This window comes from Cebidichthys violaceus, unplaced genomic scaffold (assembly GCF_023349555.1).
Source record: "Cebidichthys violaceus isolate CVI_PGR_0920_01 unplaced genomic scaffold, fCebVio1.0.p SCAF_24, whole genome shotgun sequence".
Taxonomy (NCBI): domain Eukaryota; kingdom Metazoa; phylum Chordata; class Actinopteri; order Perciformes; family Stichaeidae; genus Cebidichthys; species Cebidichthys violaceus.
The window spans coordinates 2,847,835-2,866,625 of record NW_027176417.1 but is presented as its reverse complement, the minus strand read 5'-3'; the positions used below and the strand labels follow the sequence as shown (position 1 = coordinate 2,866,625).

The following is an 18,791-nucleotide window of genomic DNA, read 5'->3' as shown; positions in this document are numbered from 1 at the left end:
ACTACTTTATAGTTTAGTCCAATGGTTCCCAATGGTTGTGAGATAATTAATAGGAGAGGAAAGAAGAAACAAATAGTTCTGATACACACATTTATATGTATTGTTTTGGCTTGTGACTGATTGTGGTATATTGGATAATTTTACCTCTTTACAGTTATCCAAATGAAACTATCTGAGAAGTTTAGATTTGAAATGTCTATAGTGGAACCGTTAACAACTAAGGGGTCACATTAATCTTCAAACAGTTAGTCAACTAATCTTTTCACATTTCATTGTAAAACCTGACAGGCTGCAGTGCAGTAGAGTTGGCTGCTGTGTTGTAGTGCTCATAATGTGGTTTAGAGTAACAACATATCAGACTTTAATACTTTAGTTTCAGTGAAGCCATCAGTGACTAAATGCTAGTTGTGTTGCTACGTTAATGTTTCTTCTTTATGTTTGGACATTAACAACACGGTAGTTCTTTTATTACATTCCTGAAATTCTTCTTTTCAAGAAACACTCAACTGAAAAGTTCAAAATTATTACTTGTTGGTCGTGAAAGAATGTACAACTATTACTAGCGGTTATTATGACATACCTTTTTTTTTTTACCACACCTCATAATTACATGTTAAAGGAAACATTATGACTTTGTTTTTGTCTGTCATGTGAGAACCACAGAGTTATCCGTTTCCATACATTGAGTATCAATAAACCAATTTGGATCAATCAAATCAAATTACCAAAAAGTGAACATTTGGTTGGTAATTCAGACTTGCTGATGTGATAAGACTTACTTTTAAAACTGTCAAATAACAGATATCTAAATGACTGTTAAGATAAGCTTTATTACAATAACAAAATGATATAGATAATATCATTATTATTGTGTCTACCTGGATAGAGCGTCTCTGTAAGGCATGTTGTAAATAATTAGGACATTTTAGTCAATAGTAGATACCTTCAATGGAAAGGGTGATTAATGATAGATAATTATGTTTTATATGAGGAATATGTATTTGTTTGTATTGCATACTTTGTATATTTGGACATTTGTTTAATGCGAAACTGATCACAGGTAAATAGCTAATCTCCGTCGTCCATTCAATCAGTGACAGATCCGTTTCTTTTCCACCAATGAACAATATCGTCGTAACGAATGTTTTAGACAGGCAACATTGCGGTCTCCCCTTTTCTTTTGGGGTCCTGAGTGTAAAATACGCGGAAGCGACAGGCGGAAGGAGCCTCGGCGGAAGCGGTCTGATCTGTCAAGGCAGGAACAATTTTGCAGAATTTGACACAAAGAGGTTAAATCCCACCAAATAGCACCGATCATCCCCCCCTTTTTTTCCTCGACACCGGCGTCCGCTGCGATGATCCTGTTAGAAATCAACAACCGCATTATAGAAGAGACGCTGTCGTTGAAGTTCGACGGCGCATCTAATGGGTGAGAAATCATTGTTACACCTGGCTAGCATTGCATGCTAACGTCAGCTAGCTTCTGATGGCTACATTTAATGAAGCAAGGGGGGCGGGATGGGTTTCAGAGGCCGTTGTTAACAGTTTGCAGCTTTTTGCACACGTCACCTAGTTAGTCGTGTTTTGTCGTTGAAAATGTGAATTATCTTGATGAACCGCCGTGAGTGGTTTGCCCCGAAGCTGGGGTGTGTCTTCATTATCCCCTACAAAAAAAAATCATATCCGGTGACGTCATTAACCATGAACCATCTGTGTAACAACACAGAGCTGTTATTGTTGTATTGATTGTTGCTGTTTCCACTCAATAAAAGGCCAAATATATGCGTTCCACGGCTCCTTTAGGACCAGTTAGCGGCTACTTGTTAGCCAACCATCGCCTCTCTCTCCAGCTTCCGCATTCTTTTAGTCAAGCCGAGTCAAGTCTGAGCCGTGTGCAGAGCTTCTTGGAGCATGCAGTTTGGACAAGCTGCTGCAGCATCCACCTTTTCAAAAATGTCCATTTATTACACGTTGTAGTTACAGTAGTAGTTAAATCCTACTGAAATATTAATGTTTGTGGTGTGCTCATCATCTAATTGATTAATGAAGTCAGCATTTGAGGTATAGTTTGGATCATATTTAACAGTCCGAGCCATACAGTATTATCTAAATTATATTTTTACTTAACAACTTAAGACTGTATTCTCTTTATGCCTTTATGAGTGTCCTAATTAAAAATGTTTCCTTGCAGAACCAAGCCAGAGGCCGTCGATGTGACGTTTGCAGGTGAGATTATGTGGCATAAGATAACTATACATAAACAATAATAACATATGCTATCAACCTGTTGCACATGGTCAGCCTTGCCGGTAATCGCTGCTGGATGGCACAAAGTGTCACATCTCACGTGTGAAATCATGTCAAGTTTCCAGTAGGAAAAGATTAGGAGTTCTCCCCACATTAATGTTCAATGTTCATCTCTGCCGCAGATTTCGATGGCGTCTTGTACCACATCTCCAACCCCAATGGGGAAAAGAGCAAAGTGATGGTCAGCATCTCCCTGAAGTTCTACAAGGAGCTGCAGGAGCACGGGGCGGACGAGGTACGACATGAACGAGGGAGCAACATAACGTAGAAAACGCTCCTCTGTGCCTATCCAGACAGACCCGCTCAGTTATGTGTGGCTTCAAATTGTAATACCCACGTTCACACACTGTATAAACACATCTAACACTGACTGGAAAAACCTTTAAGTGTCTGAAATTATGCTATCATGTGTCTTTTAGGTCCGAAACCTGAGTTTAAAAAATGTGTGAATGGTTTTCTCCTACTGAAAATCACAGTTGCTTCATTATAAGAACACTGATTAGCTTGATTTCTAACAGGTGTCAATTTTGAGCTGATAAAGTATTTTTTAAAAAGGAGTATATAGTCATGATCGCTATCTGCTCACACACACACACACACACACACACACACACACACACACACACACACACACACACACACACACACACACACACACACACACACACACACACACACCTCCACCACAAGGGCTCTGTTGCCATGTAAGGAAGAAAGCAGCTGCAGAGGCCTCTGGTAGAAACAGGAAGTGAGTTTGTGTGACTCACCCCAGGCGAGGAAATGCTGACTGCGAGCAGCAGCCACTGTGTGTGTGTGTGTGTGTGTGTGTGTGTGTGTGTGTGTGTGTGTGTGTGTGTGTGTGTGTGTGTGTGTGTGTGTGTGTGTGTGTGTGTGTGTGTGTGTGTCTTGGCTGTCGACCAACAACTTCCCTCCTTGTTCCCTAAAACTGAAGAGCACGGGGATAAGTAAATGGCTCAGCAGTGTTGCATTCAGTTACTCTGCCTGTGAAGAGTCTATTTAGAAATCATTCAGGGCTCCTTTAGTCTCACACATTCCTATCGCTTCTTCATTGGATGTGTTTGGCCTTGCTGCTTAGGGTTAGGGTAAAGTTGAGGGTTAGGGGTTGGATGCCTGAGTCCATGTCTACACCACTATGTTTCCATCAGCTGTTTTTTGTAGACCTTTGGTGGTCCATTGCCATACTTCAGATGGATTTGCATATTCCTGCTAAGTCGACCTCATTCCACAGTGACAGGTATCCATTAGAGAGGAGGCCCCCATGTTGTTATACTGCGAACCTCCTTCCTGCTGCGGCGCACAGTCGACCAATTGTTCTTTCTTTTACAGTCCTGTTCTCCTGCATTAATTACTTTTTATTTCCTGTGAATTACAGCTGCTCAAGAGGATCTATGGGAATTTCCTGGTTTCACCAGAGGAGGGTAAGCTCTCACAAAGTTACTGATTGCTTCAGATTTTTATAGACGACTAACTTCCACATAGCCACTTTGTTCCTCATTTCTATAATTGTTTTTACCAGTATTTGTTTTTGTGTGGTAGCTCACTTTTTCCTTAAATATAAAAATGTGAAAATGAAAAGTACCGGCTAGCAATGAGACATTTTGTACCATATTTAATCCTCATCGTTCCGTTTTGTGATGGGGTTTCCTCTCAGCCTACAACGTGTCCCTCCTCTACGATCTGGACGCGCTACCGGCCAATAAAGACGATGTCGTCCACCAGGCGGGTATGCTCAAGAGGAACTGCTTCGCTTCCGTGTTCGAAAAGTACTTCAAGTTCCAGGAAGAGGGCAAAGAGGGCGAGAAGAGGGCCGTGGTCCACTACAGAGATGACGAGTCCATGTAAATGCAAATTCAGATATTTATGTGACCGTGTGGAATGAATACACCCATATTTATTAGGAGTTATGGATTGACACGTTCTTTAGTTTCTGTAGTAGTTTAATTTTTAAGCTTTTAAACCTCTTGACGTGTTTTTTTTTTTTTTTTTTTTTCTTTTCAGGTATCTGGAGGCCAAGAAAGACAGAGTGACGGTTGTGTTCAGCACGGTGTTCAAAGACGACGATGACGTCATCATCGGCAAAGTTTTCATGCAGGTGCGTGAGGCCACATGGACGTGAAGTCAGCGAGGTTATACTAGACTGCAGCAAGCTGGATTAAAAGCCATTATTAACTAGATTCAGCTAATTACAAAAATAGATGTCCGCTCTTAATTTGTGTACATGAACGTAGCATAAATATGTCGGAATGGGAGCAAAGATATTGGCAAGAAGTTAGCTGATAGTATGTAGCATAGCACTCATTATGAGCTGAAAGTCTATTTATTTATGTGCTGATTTAATTTGTTAGCTACAAAGCCTAGCTTACCGTCTAGCATCACGTTAGCTCTAGCAGCTTGTAGCTAACTCGCTAAGCTAAGTAGCTAACAAGCTAATCTTGAGAGCTGAACAGATTTCCTTCTTTAGCCGTTGAGCTAAAACATTTTCCTTTTCCTTTCATAATAATTATATTAATTAAAGTGCGCTGTCACTTGTGCGTAGGAGTTCAAAGAGGGTCGGCGAGCCAGCCACACGGCCCCCCAGGTGCTGTTCAGCCACAGGGAGCCCCCACTGGAGCTGAAGGACACGGACGCCGCTGTCGGGGACAACATTGGCTACATCACCTTTGGTCAGTAGACATGCATTGGCTTACAGCTACTGTAACTACTTATCTACTAGTCTGACGTATTGACACTGATTGGACGTTTTTCAGTCCTGTTCCCGCGTCACACCAATGCCAATGCCAGAGACAACACCATCAACCTCATCCACACCTTCAGGGACTACCTGCACTACCACATAAAGTGCTCCAAGGTCAGTTCAACTTCACCAGAACCAATACAAATCTGTTTTTGGGAACCTTTTTATTAAGCTCTGAGCTTCTTATATTCAAATTAGGCCTTTTAGATAATGAACTTTGTTTTCTTTCTGTGTCTCGGCTCTAAATGTGTGATTCACTCGTGCAATTTCAACACGCTCTGGATAAGTTATGTTAGAGGCTTTGAGCGTTGCTTAACGAATGTTAGACATGTCAAACACTCGCCCCACAAGCTGAAAGTCTGCTTTAATCACAGGCCACGAACAAGTCCTAAACCCCTCCTCTGTAATGGTACATTCCATCCTCCTCAAAGCACCGTCTCCACAATAAAAAGCCCAGCCGCAGATCAAACGAAGGCCCTCGTGGGCATTCTTGTGTACACATTACACACAAAAGGAGACGCTTTTTAAATGGCCTCTTCTCGACTGTAAATCCTAGTCAGAGCCATCTGTCAGGCGATGTCTGGATGTTTTTTCACCCCAGACACGACGGATAGATAAATGTGAATCTGTGTGTCCATCTTTGTGTGACGACAATCTCCTTTCCTCCGAAGGCCTACATCCACACACGCATGAGGGCCAAGACGTCAGAGTTCCTGAAGGTGCTGAACCGCGCTCGCCCCGACGCCGAGAAGAAGGAGATGAAGACCATCTCGTACGTAGCCTCTCTCTCTCTGCACCCCACCGCTCACATTCAGGGTTTACTCGTCTAATGATAAGACGCAGTGTCATGACTATGTGTTAGTGGTTTTATCCAACAGATTTTATTTTACCACTCCTTCCTTTGTCCCGTCGGTGACTCTGTGTTTTTGAGGTGCGAATGTGTTTGCTGACGCAGTTTTTGCAGTGTTTGAAGTGAGTCAGGGAGGCATTTTTACAGCTCTCTGCTTTCCTAAAACCGTCAAACAGTTTGTATCTTTGAAATAATTGGAGAAATATAAACTGTCAGAACAAAGAGAGTCTTTGTTCTGTGGTTAACGTGTAACTGAAACAATCGGAGAAGCCCCACAGCCGTCGCGTTTGTGAGATTTGAAGAGGGAAGAAACATTTCACATGAATTTCGTGTTTTGAAGATACAACAAGGTGTTATCTGTTTGCAGAGTAATTCATACCACTATTGTCCGTCAGCGATATGTTTCACGATCAGGTTTACTGACGTCTGTGTGCAGTACCAGGGAAGACTGCTCCTGTTTGGTGTTATGTGTCTTTGTGTGTCGTTCAATGTGTCTTTGTCTTTGTTTTTCAGTGGAAAAACGTTCTCCCGCTGAGGCCGACCCCCCCCCCCCCCCCCCCCCCACCACCAGAGAAATCCGATCCCCCATCTGGACAAGCCCAAACGTGCTCCACTGAGACTCAACGCCACATCGGACAGGACTCTCGCCCAAACCCTAAATACATGTCCAGTCTTTCCTTTTTTTTTCTTTTTTTTTTCTTTTTTTTTAAATGAATAATAATGTTGGCTCAAGATAAATGGAAACACGGGCATTCCCTGCTTTGCATAGTTAAAGAGAATTATTAGTCCTATATAAATATATATATGAAAAAAATTGACATTTTTGATACGATATCTTTTACTCCATTTGGTACTCTTGCTTGCCCCTCAACCTTCACCCTGATATATATCCATGTGTTGGATGATTTCAATCCCCCCCCCTCCTCCCTCTCTGTGCTCTCATTTCGTCTGTACCATTGTCATTAAAAAAATAAATAAATCACTTACGGAAAAACCTTCTGCTGTCCTTTTCTCCCCACAATTATATTGCACATAGAATATTTTGTCATTGTTGATTTGCTACGTCATGCTTACTCCCTTTGAAAATATTCATGTTTAGGTAAAATAAATTATATTTTATTAAAGTATATTTGTAGATTAATCTGTATATTGGAAATGCTACACTTTGGTTTTAATGGCTTTTAAAATATAGTGAAGTATATCTTATAATAAAACCATTGAAATAAACAAAATTCCTAAAAAATATGAGTGACATTTAGGTGATTTTAAGTTTTGGCATTTTGGCAGATTTCTCCATTATATATTTGTTTCTTTCTATATTTCTTCACATGGAAGTCATAATCTGTTCAGTAGGAGTATTAATATGATTATGTATATACTTCTAACTTCACGTTGATGTTTGAATCATAGTTTACCTTCAGCTGTCATTTTTGTCTAAATTCATATTCATGAAAAAGTATCCCTGATTGAGAATCACTTCACTTTGTGATTAAAGTATATTGTACGAGTATAAAAAAAACCAACAGCAACAGAATGAGCGGGGCGACGTTCTTTTGAAATCAAACATTTATTTACTGGCAGCCTCACAGTAACTTCACAGGTTAGCAAACAGTTTGATATGAAACTTGGCTTAGTGACAGAAAAGCTTTTTAGGATCAGGCTTTGGCCGCCTTATCTGCTTTCTTGAGCTTTTCATCTTCATTCTCGGAGGAGGAGGAGGAGGAGGAGGAGGAAGAAGAAGAGGAGGAAGAAGAAGAGGAGGAGGAAGAGGAGGAATCTTTCTCATTTTTGGTCTTGGGTTTATTCTTCTTGCTTGGTGCATTGTTGACAGCAACCTTGTTCTTAACGAGGTCTCCTTCCTCCACTTTAGGGGCTTTATCTGCTTCAGGGGCTTTGGGGGGAGTGGATTTGTCAGAGGGGGAGCTTTGTTGCTTCACGTGGGCTTCTTCTTTCACCTTTTCCTGCTGCTTGGGCACCTTATTGTCAGGCTTTCGCTGATCTGGAAAAAAAGAAGATATAAATGTGTTTAGCATTCTTTTGTCCGTTCAGCTTTCCTTTAATCTGTGTGATTCTACGAGAGAGTCAAGTGAACACAGGACAAAGAAATTAGATTTCCTTTTTTTTTTGCGATTGATCCTCACATTTAGTGTTAAAATCTAGTGTGTGATTGCATGCAGTTAAGTGAACCAAGACGCTTTACAGGAATGGTTTGACATTTCGGGAAACACGCTTGTTTGCTTTCTGGCTCAGAACCAAATGAGAAGATCGATATCTTTTTTTTTTGCAAGGAAGCAAATAAGCGTGTTTCCCCAAAACGAATGTCTTCAAGAGGTGATGTGAGGGATAGATTTCAACTTTAACTGCACGTACAGTAGCGCTATTACCAAGCCTTTGATTTTAAAAGAATATAAAGGTGTAAAGTGAGGACTGACAACCGTATTGTTCACACATTTCTAGCTCTTTCAAATCTACAGGCGGGTCGAATTTTGATCATTTAAAGTCATCGTTCCGGTGTGAAAGGAGCCAATTAGAAAGCATGTAAGTCAGTAATTCTTGTTGATAGAGATACACTTTTCCATCAGGTCAGTACACGAACTTGCTGGAGTCTTTGTGATTTTATTTCACAGAGTTTTTATTTTTTTCTTACCGCTCTGCACCGCATCTTCTAAAGAAAACTCCAAGCTGTCGGGAAAAAGTAGGATAAGTATGCTAACGAGTAGGTGCACCTTGCTTTTGTGTGTTTATGCTATTGCCTATTTCCTACAGCCAAGGATGCATCTAAAGCTGTGACGTAGTGCAACCGTCATGCAGTATTTCTGAGCCGCCACCGTCCTCACCTCTCAGGGTCAGGAGTTATGCTTTGCATCAGTCGCTGGTAGTTATCCATTTCCGCCTCCAGCTTCATCTTCACACACAGCAGATTCTTGTTGTTTTCGACGTGGCGCTCCACCTGTGACCTCACCTCCTTCAGCTCCGCCTCCAGGTGCAGTATCACCTGGTTGAGGGGGCCCAGGCGCTGGCTATACTCCATTTTGGAGCCATTCAGGGCCTCCTCCAGATTGTGGATCTGAAAGGAAGATGTGAAGTGATTTTTAGCCTTTTAGATTTCAGACCAGACGTTAAGCGAATGGTTCCCTGTGACTTCTCTGGAGCCGTAGCCTTTTAAAGGTCCATCATTTGTTTTGTTATGCAAGGGGAGATCCAGGTGGCAGTGAGACGGATAAAGAGTCTGTCTGTCTTAAAGTAGCAGGTTTACGTGGTAATGACAGGGCAGTCAGGTATGCTTGTGAAGAGATCAGGTAGACTGACACCCATCATTCCGACTTTGATCTGACTGGTGTCTACGGTACGTCTAATGTCACTGAGGGATTATTTGAAAACATGGAAAGTATTGAAATTGAGGTCTTATGTGTCAAAAAAAAAGGCGTCTCCTGGTTACCTTGCTTTGAAAACCCTGGATCTTAATTTCCAGAGATTTCCTCTGTAGGAGCAGTTCCTTGAGCTCTGACTTTCCAGAGGTCAAGTCCTCGTTATTTTGGGCCTCCACCACCTTGATGTTTTCAAACTGGGGAGGGAAAAATGAGATGAAAGTGGTGAGATGAACAGAGGAGATGGACTGGAGAGAGAAAGAGATTAGGTAACGTACCTTGCTCTGGTACCACTCCTCGGTGTCCTTCAGGTTCTTCCGGGCTAGTTTATCGTACTGGGAGCGGATCTTGTTGACAACCTCACCCAGGTTGGAGCTCTGGGACTTAATCTCCACCTTCACTTCGGAGTCCTTGATCTTCTCACGCAGGACGTCCACCTCCTACAAGAGTCACAGTTTGCCCTCAGATTTCACACGATGCACTTTTGTTACACATTCTTGAATTGTTTCTGTCTCAATTCTCACCTCTTTGTGTTCCTGCTCGAGACGAGTGAGCTCCTCCTTCACCAGATCCGTCTCTTTCCGTGTCTGCGTTTGGTTCAGCTTGGTATCCTCAATGGTCTTCTTCAGGTCCTCCAGGTCTTTTTCTAATTCTTTCTCTGCCTTTTTCTCGTCGTCCAGCCTGCACACAGGGGGAGGAACCAACAATGATCCACACAAACCTCCGATGACAATAAACTAATTTTACTGATCTTTATGTTTCATTTTGGTTGGATTTCCTGAGCTAATTGTTTTCCAAAAATAAAAAAAAGTAGCATGAGATTCACTTTTTCTTGAAGTCTTCATTCGCCAGTTTGGTGTTTTCAATCTGGAGCAGCAGCTTGGCATTGTCCATGGTGATGTCTTTGATCTATGAAGATGAATGCAAGATATTACCAGTAATATCGTCATATTTAGAGAAGATGCATGAATGCAAAAATGAAAAATGTACTCAGCATGAAATAAAAATGTCATATTTTTGTACTAAGAAATAAAGTGAGAATGAAACCTGATGACCAACCTGCTTCTTGAGATTATCCAGGGGTTTCTCAACCTCATCCCAGTCGCGCGCCTCAGGTGTCTTCCTCTTGGCCAAAATCTCATCAATCTCTTTCTCCAGGCCGTCGTTCTCCTTCTCCAGCTGCCTCACCCTGCCCAGGTAGCCCGACAGCCGGTCGTTCAGACCCCGCAGTGTCTGCTTGTCGTCCGCGGGGGCCGCGGGGGCCGCGGGGGCCACGGGCGCAGCCGCAGCTGGAGGCTCGGCAGATGTTGCCGGAGCCACGGCAGCGGAGTCTCTGTCCGTCTCGTTGTTGCGCAGCATATTGCGCAGCCCCTCCAGGCTCGCCACGGACGCCCTGGAGCCCCTTCCCCCTGCTCCACCGAACATGCTGGCAGCGGTGTTTGAAGGCATGATTGCTGCTGGATGAGAGGAAGCTGAACGACAGAGAGAGCGCTTCTGACTGGAGAGTCATGATGCATGTGATGGAGACAGGTAGGTTTTATACCTGGTGTTTACGCATGCATCCGCCCCTACCGAACCCATTGGCTCCCGGTGCCCAGCACCACTCCTGGACAAACTTGTTCAGACTCAAAATTCAAGTATTTCATGTTGATTTTTTTTATTTTCTCACTGTTTTTCTGCACTTGTCCTCTCTTGATTGGACGCATGCAGAATTTGGGGAGGTGATGGGTGGTCCTTGTCGACCTTAAAAGCAGGTGAGGCTGTCGGTACCTTCACAGCTCACCTGTTCAGCTTCTGGGTTTCATCTCGCTGTTACCAGCTTCGATATGTCGAAACCAAGAGATTACAGCAGCCAGTCCTCCCCCGGCATCAAGGGACCGGTGAAAAGCTCCTCGACCAAGATCGACCCGTCGGGCAAATCCAGGGAGAAGGACGACATGGTTGGACTCAACGATAAGTTCGTCCGGTTGATTGACAAGGTGCGTAAATTATATTTTTTTAATTAATACAAACAGTGTTTAAATTAATTAATTGGTGTATTAAGATATTGCCCTACATACTAATAGTCTACTTATAGTTTATTGAGTACCTTTTATGAGTAAAAAGGTTAGCCTATACTAATTAATGACGTTGTCTATTATATTATGTATTAAACAATAGTCATATAAAGAACAGTGCATTTTTCTCTATTTTTGATGTTGTTTTTTTGTGAACTATAATAATAAAAACATTCTAATGATTTAATGTATTCACTATTTTTGTGCATTTTTCATGTTTTTATGAATTAATTAAGTCCTTTTGTTTGTTGTGTTTTCTATTTCATCCACTCATTTGAACCAACGCAAAATGTCACAATCAGTCATACAAGCAGAACAATATTTAATTGAACAACAAATGAACAACAAGCCTTTGTTGAGGTTTCCAATCCGGGAGCATGACATATATAATATATTATATTATATTATATTATAGCAGCCTCTGTCTGTAAATAGCTATTTATGTAACCGGAGGCCATGGAAAGTGTCTCCTTTTGCGCTTCCCTTCATGACAATGTTGGCGGTACATGTAGGACGCCACCTTGTGGATAACGATATAACTTTAAGTCAGATGTCTGTTCATCAGTCTGTCAACATAACCTGAAATATATAAATAATATATATATAATAATATTCCACAGCTGGTGGACACCGAGGTGTTTGATATGAATTTTTCTTGATAATCCACACAGTTTATAATGACCGCTGTTACTTTCTTTAAAATATAACCTAATCAGCTCTGGGCATGCGCATTCGTTATTTCCCACACTGGGAGCACTTTGTGGCAGCGTTCCATTAATGAACCACACTTCTCTTTTGTTGCCAGCAGGTGGGGCTGAACTTATTTAGAGTATGCAAAAACACAAAGGCCACATAACTATAACAAAGGTTAGCATCTAGCTAGTATATATTTATTTTTATTTTTATTTTTTTATTTTGGCTTGCCTCAATAGCCTTTACTTCTTTGCGATGTGTCTTCTTCTGCATTTCACCCTTTGTCTGTCTCTGTCTTAGGTGAAACACCTGGAGGATGAGAACAAGAAGCTTGACACGAAGCTGAGGATCCTCAAGGACCAGGGGGACTATGAGGGCAAAATTGACGACATCGTCAAGCAGCTGGAGAACGAGATGGAGCAGCAGATCGAGAAGTTGCTCAACGACCAAGAAAAACTGCAGGCGGAGCTGCTGCAGAACCAGGAGGAGGTGGACGACACCAAGAAGAGGTCAGTCGGTCACGGCCAGTGTTTAGACACACTAGACCCCCTTCAGCTTTCAGTGTGTCCTTATTTGGGTGTGAATATGTAAGGACATCATTCCCCTATTTCCCACAGCTGCAAACACAGTATAAATACAGAGGACTTGAAACTATGTCATTATTGGAACAAATTCCACTTTTCACCCTTTCTGTTGGTTTCAGGTATGAGGAGGAGTTTGTGAAGAAAGCTGAATTGGAGAATGAGTTTATCATCAAGAAAAAGGTACTGTCTGTTGTTTACGCTGCTTATTCATTCAACCTCCGGCAATATGATATTTTGGAAATAGTGTCTGCCCTGTCATTATTCATCTGCGTGTGTTTAATGTGTATGTGTGTAACAGGACGTAGATGAAGGTCACTTAGAGACAGTAGACCTGGCTCTGAAGCTGGAGGACCTGATGGGGAAACTGGACTTCCTCAGGGTTGGCTATGATGAGGTGAATACATGGTTTATTATATTTTTTTATTGTTCACCCCTTTGTTTTGTTACATATCTCTCTATTCGCTGTAAAGCTACAACCTGGTATCGTGTCTGCCCCCTGCAGGAGACCAAGGAGCTGGAGTCGCTCATCCAAAACGAGACAGTGGTCCTCCGTGACGACACCAAACGGTCTCTGGACATGGACAAGATCGTCGAGGGAGTCAAGAATCAGTATGCCAACATGGCCGCCCGCACCAGGGACGAAGCCGAGCACTGGAACCAGAAAAAGGTGAGGAAGAGGAAGATTCTTTCTTGAACCAGCCCCAGTTACAAACAGACACGGTGAAAATGTGCCACCTCCCCCCTCCCCTTAGATGGATGCCATGGTCTTAACGGCAGGACAGCGTGAGAAGGATGTGCGTGATTTAAGGAGGGACATCTCAGACCTGGTGCGCCACATCCAGAGGCTCAACGGGGACCTGGATGCTCTCCAAAGGAAGGTTGTGATCACACAGACAAACACTCCCCAGAGTTCACCAATTCAGCCGCCGATGTTCTCTTTACACTCTGCGTCTTATGTTAGGAAGAGTCCCTGAAGAAGGACATCACTGACGTGAGGACAGAAGGCGACAACAACCTGGAGAGGGCTCGGGAGGACATCGCCCAGCTGGAGGAGGCCTTGAGGCGGGCCAAGCAAGACTTGGCCGGACAGATCCGCGAACACCAAGAGCTGATGAACCTGAAGCTGGCCCTGGACATCGAGATCGCCACCTACCGCAAGCTGCTGGAGGGCGAGGAGCAGAGGTATGTGTGAGAGCACGTTGCTGTTCGTTGTCACATGTCTTAATGCTTGGACTAACAACTGTCTCTGTCTCTCCTCTCTGTGAAGAATGTACAACCTCATGCGCAACGGAGGTGAGAACCATTTCATGCACATCAACCTTCTCATGACTGATTCATGTTTTTGTGTCCTCCTAAAATCAAACCTCTCTTTCGCTCAGATTTCTAAAAAAACAAACCAATCCAAGTCCTTACTTGCACGCAGATGTTCACCTGCCACTGAAGCAACACCTGCGAGAGAAGCCACGAGCCCCAGAACCCACCGTTTCCCCGGCTGGTACCCTGATACCGGCAGTGGACCCGGCCTCCAAGAAACGCCTGCTGATCCGGGTGGACGTGGAGGAAGGCAGAGTCGTGTCCGAAAGCTCCTATTACGCCGAAGATTGACCGTCACTGCCCCCCCGCGCCTCTGTCTGCAGCATTACAGTAAATCCGCAAAAAATGTGAATTAAATAATTAAATAAAACTCTTCAGGAATCATCATGAAAGTGGTTTTAAAATGCAATAATCCTCATGCTACCTCTGTGTGTCTAACAATAGCTTCTTGGCCGGTGGAAGGTTTTTTCCTAGAATCCATGCTTGAAGTTGGGAGACGTTTTGTTTATGCCAAAATCTTTTCTTATCTTTGTTTGCCTTTTGCAAAGACCCCGTGTTCCTGGCACCATCAGAGTGTTTTTTATCAGCTTTCTTGCAGTTGTTCTCTCGTGCCTTTGATCGCTAAATACGATTTTTGTGTTTGTGCAATGTAAAGGTTTCTTAATGAAGTGAACAATAAAATAATTATCTTGTGGCTTCGAGCAGGTGGTTAAAGGAGTGTTTATGTTTCTCACAAGGATAATGCTGCCTCCTAGAATTCATACCTTTATACCTCAAACATGTCCAAATGATCACAAGGAAATCAGAGGGCATCAAAGTTTACTCTTAGATATTTACAGTTGAATACAATTAATAAATAAAGCGCCATGAACAATGTGTCTGCTCTCTTTTTCATTTACAATAACACACAAAGAGTACAGTCGCTTAAAGCCCGACAGTCTCGTCCCGTCTTCTTTTTCCTCCTCCTCCTCCTCCTCGGTCTTATGTGCACAATATTCCGATGTGGAAAAACATGCTAGAACAGGGCAACACATACAAACGACACAGTGACGGTGTACGCTGACCCCATGATGCTATCCCATCCCTCCTCATGTCCCATAACAGGCGGACCTAGTTTGCTCTTTAATTGGATTGAAGTCTCCTTTCCACCCACATACTGTACACACACGTCTGAAAAACACACTTTAATTGGGGAAACAAAAAGCACGGCATGTATTCTGTGTTTAATCAAGTCTCAAATAAAAATCGAATTACCCCTGAATGGATTTTACCGACAAATATAACTTTTGGTCTTCGAATGGAAGTATTTGGACGCAGCAGACGTTTCTCTGAAGCCTGTTTTTACAGTATTTAAGCTTCCTGTAACAGTTTATCTAAAAATGGCAAAAGCTGGGAACGCATTTCCAACTTTTTGGACTCATGTCCTGCATGTTCGTGCTGAAGCTCTCATTTTTTCACGTCTTGCAGATGAATTAGGGACTCCGCTCTTCAGCTTGCATACCAGTTTATAGATAAACACCAGGAGTAAAGAAGAAGAAGGAGTAAACATGGCAGGGAGATGGAGAAAATCTCCCACCGGTTCAATTGATATCCAGAGCAGCCAGCACAACTTAGTATTGTACAGGTAAAACAACAGATGGCCTATTTTTTAGGAAAACGTATCAATAAATGGTGAAGAAAATCAATGCAAATGTGTTTTTCTGCTGCAATGCAATGTTCCCTCCTGCTGGCCTTGGCCAATATAATGTGGGCATCAACTATAGCAACGTTGTTTCTTGCAGGTTCACCTCCATACATATTTGTCACTACTTTTCTCAGACTGCCACCTCCTCCTCCGACCCCTGCATCCTTCTCCTCCATCTGTCTCTGAGCTTCTGCAGAAGCTTGCAGCCAGGTTCTGTGTACTGCCTGTTCGAGAGGCCGAGCACCAGCGGCACCACCGCCATGCTTCCGATGCCGCTGCACGACAGCACGATGTGAGTGGTGGAGCTCCACTTGGTGTCGCTGACCAGGAACACGATGCACACGTGCATGTAAATGAGGTAGGGCACCCAGCACGCGAGAAACGTCAGCGACACGGCCACCACGCAGCGAACGTAGCGCAGGTTCAGCCTCTGCTCGCGGTACGAGGCCTGACTTCCCCGCTCCAACGAACGATGGAGGCGACAAATGTCCTTCATTTGACCTCGGGTGATCCATAACACACGACCGGTCATGCCAGCGATGGCTAGTATGGCAGGCAGGACGAGTCCATACACCTCCAAGTAGATAAAAGCATTGGGGAACACTCGCCTGTACGAGCAGCACGTGGTTTTGTTTGCCGAACAGTTTGAAAGTGGTGTCATATTTTGGCTACTTGCACAACAGTCGTTCCAATCCGGCCCTGTCCAGTTATTCCAGCCGAAAGCTGGCAGGGATGCGTACAGAAGTGGCGGGGCCCAAACCACAAGCAACGCCAGGGGAAAGCTGCGATGCATCCACAAGTTACTGTAATGCAAGGGGTCGACGATGCAAATGTAACGCTCGTAGTGGACCATCACCAGGTTGAAAAGGAACGCCAGGAAGAGGAAGTTTGGGAAAACGTGCGCCACCAGGCAGGAGCTCAAACTCAACTCCCGGTTCAGACCCATGAGCGGTATGAAGGGCAGCGCCACGCCCGTGCACAAGTCCGCCAACAAGAGGCTGAAGAAGAAGTAGTTGGGCGTGTCGTGGAGCTGGCGGTTCCAGGCGATGCCCAACATGATGACGAGATTGGCCAGGATGATGGAGGTCGACAGCGGTACGGTGATGGCATAGATGAGCTGCTCCCCAGAGAGCAGAGCGCGGGAGTCGTTGCAGTCCATCATGTGTGAAACCTGCACACTTCCTCCCCTTTGCAGCCTGGTTCTGCTCCCATCAAGGCACAGCTACCCTGCAGGGAAGGAGACGCATCGATAGAGTAGCTGTAGAGGCCCAACAAGCTGACATGTTCCGTGAATCACAGCAAGTGAAACTTTCAGAGGAAATGCAATTGAGTGGAGATGAAAAATTAGATTAGACCCATCAGAGATGGATTGTGGAATCAAAACCAAAAAAGAGAGTCCAATAAACTCAGAAAAGGTATTCTCTATTCAAGAAGATTCAGTTATGGAAACCTCTTGAAAGCCAATTTAAGTCAGTGAAAGCTACAACCTCCCAGTTAAACAAAGTGACCTCTCATTGGGAATGAAGAGTGAGACTCACTGTCTTCTCTTAATCAGTGAAACAAATGTACCTCTTTGTTAGCTGACATAAGAGATAAGAGCACGTGTTATTGGATTTGAGTCTGCCGTCATTCAATAATTCATGAGCTGGGACTCTGGAGTTACACACCGCTTTGTATCTGTTCTGTGTCCCGGAGATCATTTAACAAGTTTGACTTTGGGAAACAAGTCAGTTTATGGTCACATTGAATTACAATAAACCATATATTACACATAGTTTTATTTGTCTATATGTTTTATGAATAGACTTTATTATGTCGGGTTATCTGGTACTGTTTGCAACTGTGCAACAGCTGTTAATGTGCAAAAGCCTATGATTACGATCTTACAAATAAATAGTGCAATAATGCAATAATGCCAGTATTTCTATTGTCCACATATAAAACATGCCATTTGCTAAACAGCTCAATAAAGTGAATTTTATGGTATGAAAGTCCTGTGACAGTTTCAACAAATACAGCCTTTAAGGAGTCTTTAAAAGGTGAATACACAGAAACAAATTGGCTTTAATTTAATGGTCCCCCCCCCCCCCGAAATGTGTTTTAAAGAAATTTCCATATATGTCTTTTAACAAAAAGAGACACCTTTTTTTCCCAAAGAAACAAAAAGTTAAAATATTTTGTAATCCTGCAATAATGTAGAAAGTGGTTTAAAAGTGTAGAAAATATACTACTTAAAATAAATCACCAGAAATATATAATGATCTGTTTCAAAGGATGATGGCTTTTACCTCTTTTTTGGGGGGATGAACGGTCCAGTCATGTATCCTTTGGCAAAGGAAATGCAAATAAATAACAGCTTCTTATCACAATCCTGATAACTTCGACCCGGTTCCCCTGCATGTCACATCCACAAGCAGAAGATGCCGCCTTCCACATAAACGACAGGAGCTTCTTCTTAATTTAATAATCCTTTCAGTCAAGTCAGCCACGGCAGCCTCACCACCAACTACAAGGGAGACAGAGGGAGCAGCCAAGTGTAGGTCTGCTCCTCTCAGATACTTTAAAGGGGAAGTGCACACTGAAGGAGGAGGTGGCAGCAGCTCTACTGCATAAAGTCTCTTCCTGACGGGGGTCGCCGGTCACACTGAGGATGAGGCAGCAGTGTCCATTAACACTTCACCTATGAACTTGTTGTTTCATCCATCAGCCCCTTGAAGCTTTTGTTCACCACTGCCCAGGATTGCAGTTCACGTCCATGAATGGAAGACGGATGGAAAGCTGTTATCACTGCAGCCATTCCTGGGTAACATCAGCAGGCCTGGCATGCGGTTTGGTTTCCCACCCTCCGTAATGGCCCCCAGATGCTTCTGATATTCACAGTATGATCTTCAAGTGAAACCTCAGTTCGAGAACCAAGGGAGGAACATAATAAATGGAAAACACATCTTACAATATTAAGTTTTAAGTAGTCTCAGGGGAAAATATTGTTTATCAGAATATTTAGAAGCTGTAGAAACATGACTTTCTCTAGAACTGTGGACAAGAGTGGGAGTTTTAAGGAAGTGGGGGATTTAAATTGATATTTTTATAATGAGCATCAGTGAAATGGTACAGGGGCCCAAACAAATAAATAACATGAGTTAATAAATGGCGACACATGTAGAAATCAATGATGAAAT

General features: G+C 43.2%; 4 protein-coding genes across 6 annotated transcripts; 2 read left to right on the top strand and 2 right to left on the bottom strand.

Annotated features, from left to right (window-relative positions):
- Positions 1–1,206: 1,206 nt before the first annotated feature.
- arpc2 (actin related protein 2/3 complex, subunit 2) lies at positions 1,207–6,906 on the top strand. Its single transcript, XM_068719669.1, has 10 exons — positions 1,207–1,429; positions 2,192–2,226; positions 2,430–2,542; positions 3,701–3,746; positions 3,980–4,166; positions 4,327–4,420; positions 4,865–4,991; positions 5,076–5,176; positions 5,734–5,834; positions 6,426–6,906. Exons 1-10 carry the CDS (start codon positions 1,356–1,358, stop codon positions 6,445–6,447), a joined length of 900 nt encoding a protein of 299 aa, XP_068575770.1. The 5' UTR covers positions 1,207–1,355; the 3' UTR covers positions 6,448–6,906.
- A 554-nt stretch (positions 6,907–7,460) lies between these two features.
- LOC137879191 (keratin, type I cytoskeletal 18-like) lies at positions 7,461–10,729 on the bottom strand. The gene is made up of 8 exons (XM_068719832.1): positions 10,340–10,729; positions 10,107–10,189; positions 9,805–9,961; positions 9,559–9,720; positions 9,352–9,477; positions 8,750–8,979; positions 8,560–8,594; positions 7,461–7,911 (listed from the first exon to the last, which is right to left on the bottom strand). Exons 1-8 carry the CDS (start codon positions 10,727–10,729, stop codon positions 7,568–7,570), a joined length of 1,527 nt encoding a protein of 508 aa, XP_068575933.1. The 3' UTR covers positions 7,461–7,567.
- Positions 10,730–11,023: 294 nt separating this feature from the next.
- On the top strand, positions 11,024–14,421 carry LOC137879189 (intermediate filament protein ON3-like). Of its 2 annotated transcripts, none has more exons than XM_068719829.1 (9): positions 11,024–11,259; positions 12,331–12,539; positions 12,734–12,794; positions 12,913–13,008; positions 13,117–13,281; positions 13,367–13,492; positions 13,576–13,796; positions 13,882–13,907; positions 14,038–14,421. In XM_068719829.1, the coding sequence occupies exons 1-9, from the start codon at positions 11,107–11,109 to the stop codon at positions 14,217–14,219; spliced, it is 1,239 nt and encodes a 412-aa protein (XP_068575930.1). In that variant the 5' UTR covers positions 11,024–11,106; the 3' UTR covers positions 14,220–14,421. The 2 variants fall into 2 exon arrangements, with proteins under 2 accessions (XP_068575930.1, XP_068575929.1); XM_068719828.1 differs by having other exon boundaries at positions 13,994–14,082.
- Positions 14,422–14,764: 343 nt separating this feature from the next.
- On the bottom strand, positions 14,765–18,098 carry LOC137879190 (G-protein coupled bile acid receptor 1-like). Of its 2 annotated transcripts, none has more exons than XM_068719830.1 (2): positions 17,901–18,098; positions 14,765–16,839 (listed from the first exon to the last, which is right to left on the bottom strand). In XM_068719830.1, exon 2 carries the CDS (start codon positions 16,772–16,774, stop codon positions 15,743–15,745), a length of 1,032 nt encoding a protein of 343 aa, XP_068575931.1. In that variant the 5' UTR covers positions 16,775–16,839; positions 17,901–18,098; the 3' UTR covers positions 14,765–15,742. The 2 variants fall into 2 exon arrangements, with proteins under 2 accessions (XP_068575931.1, XP_068575932.1); XM_068719831.1 differs by having other exon boundaries at positions 14,765–16,834.
- Positions 18,099–18,791: the final 693 nt, after the last annotated feature.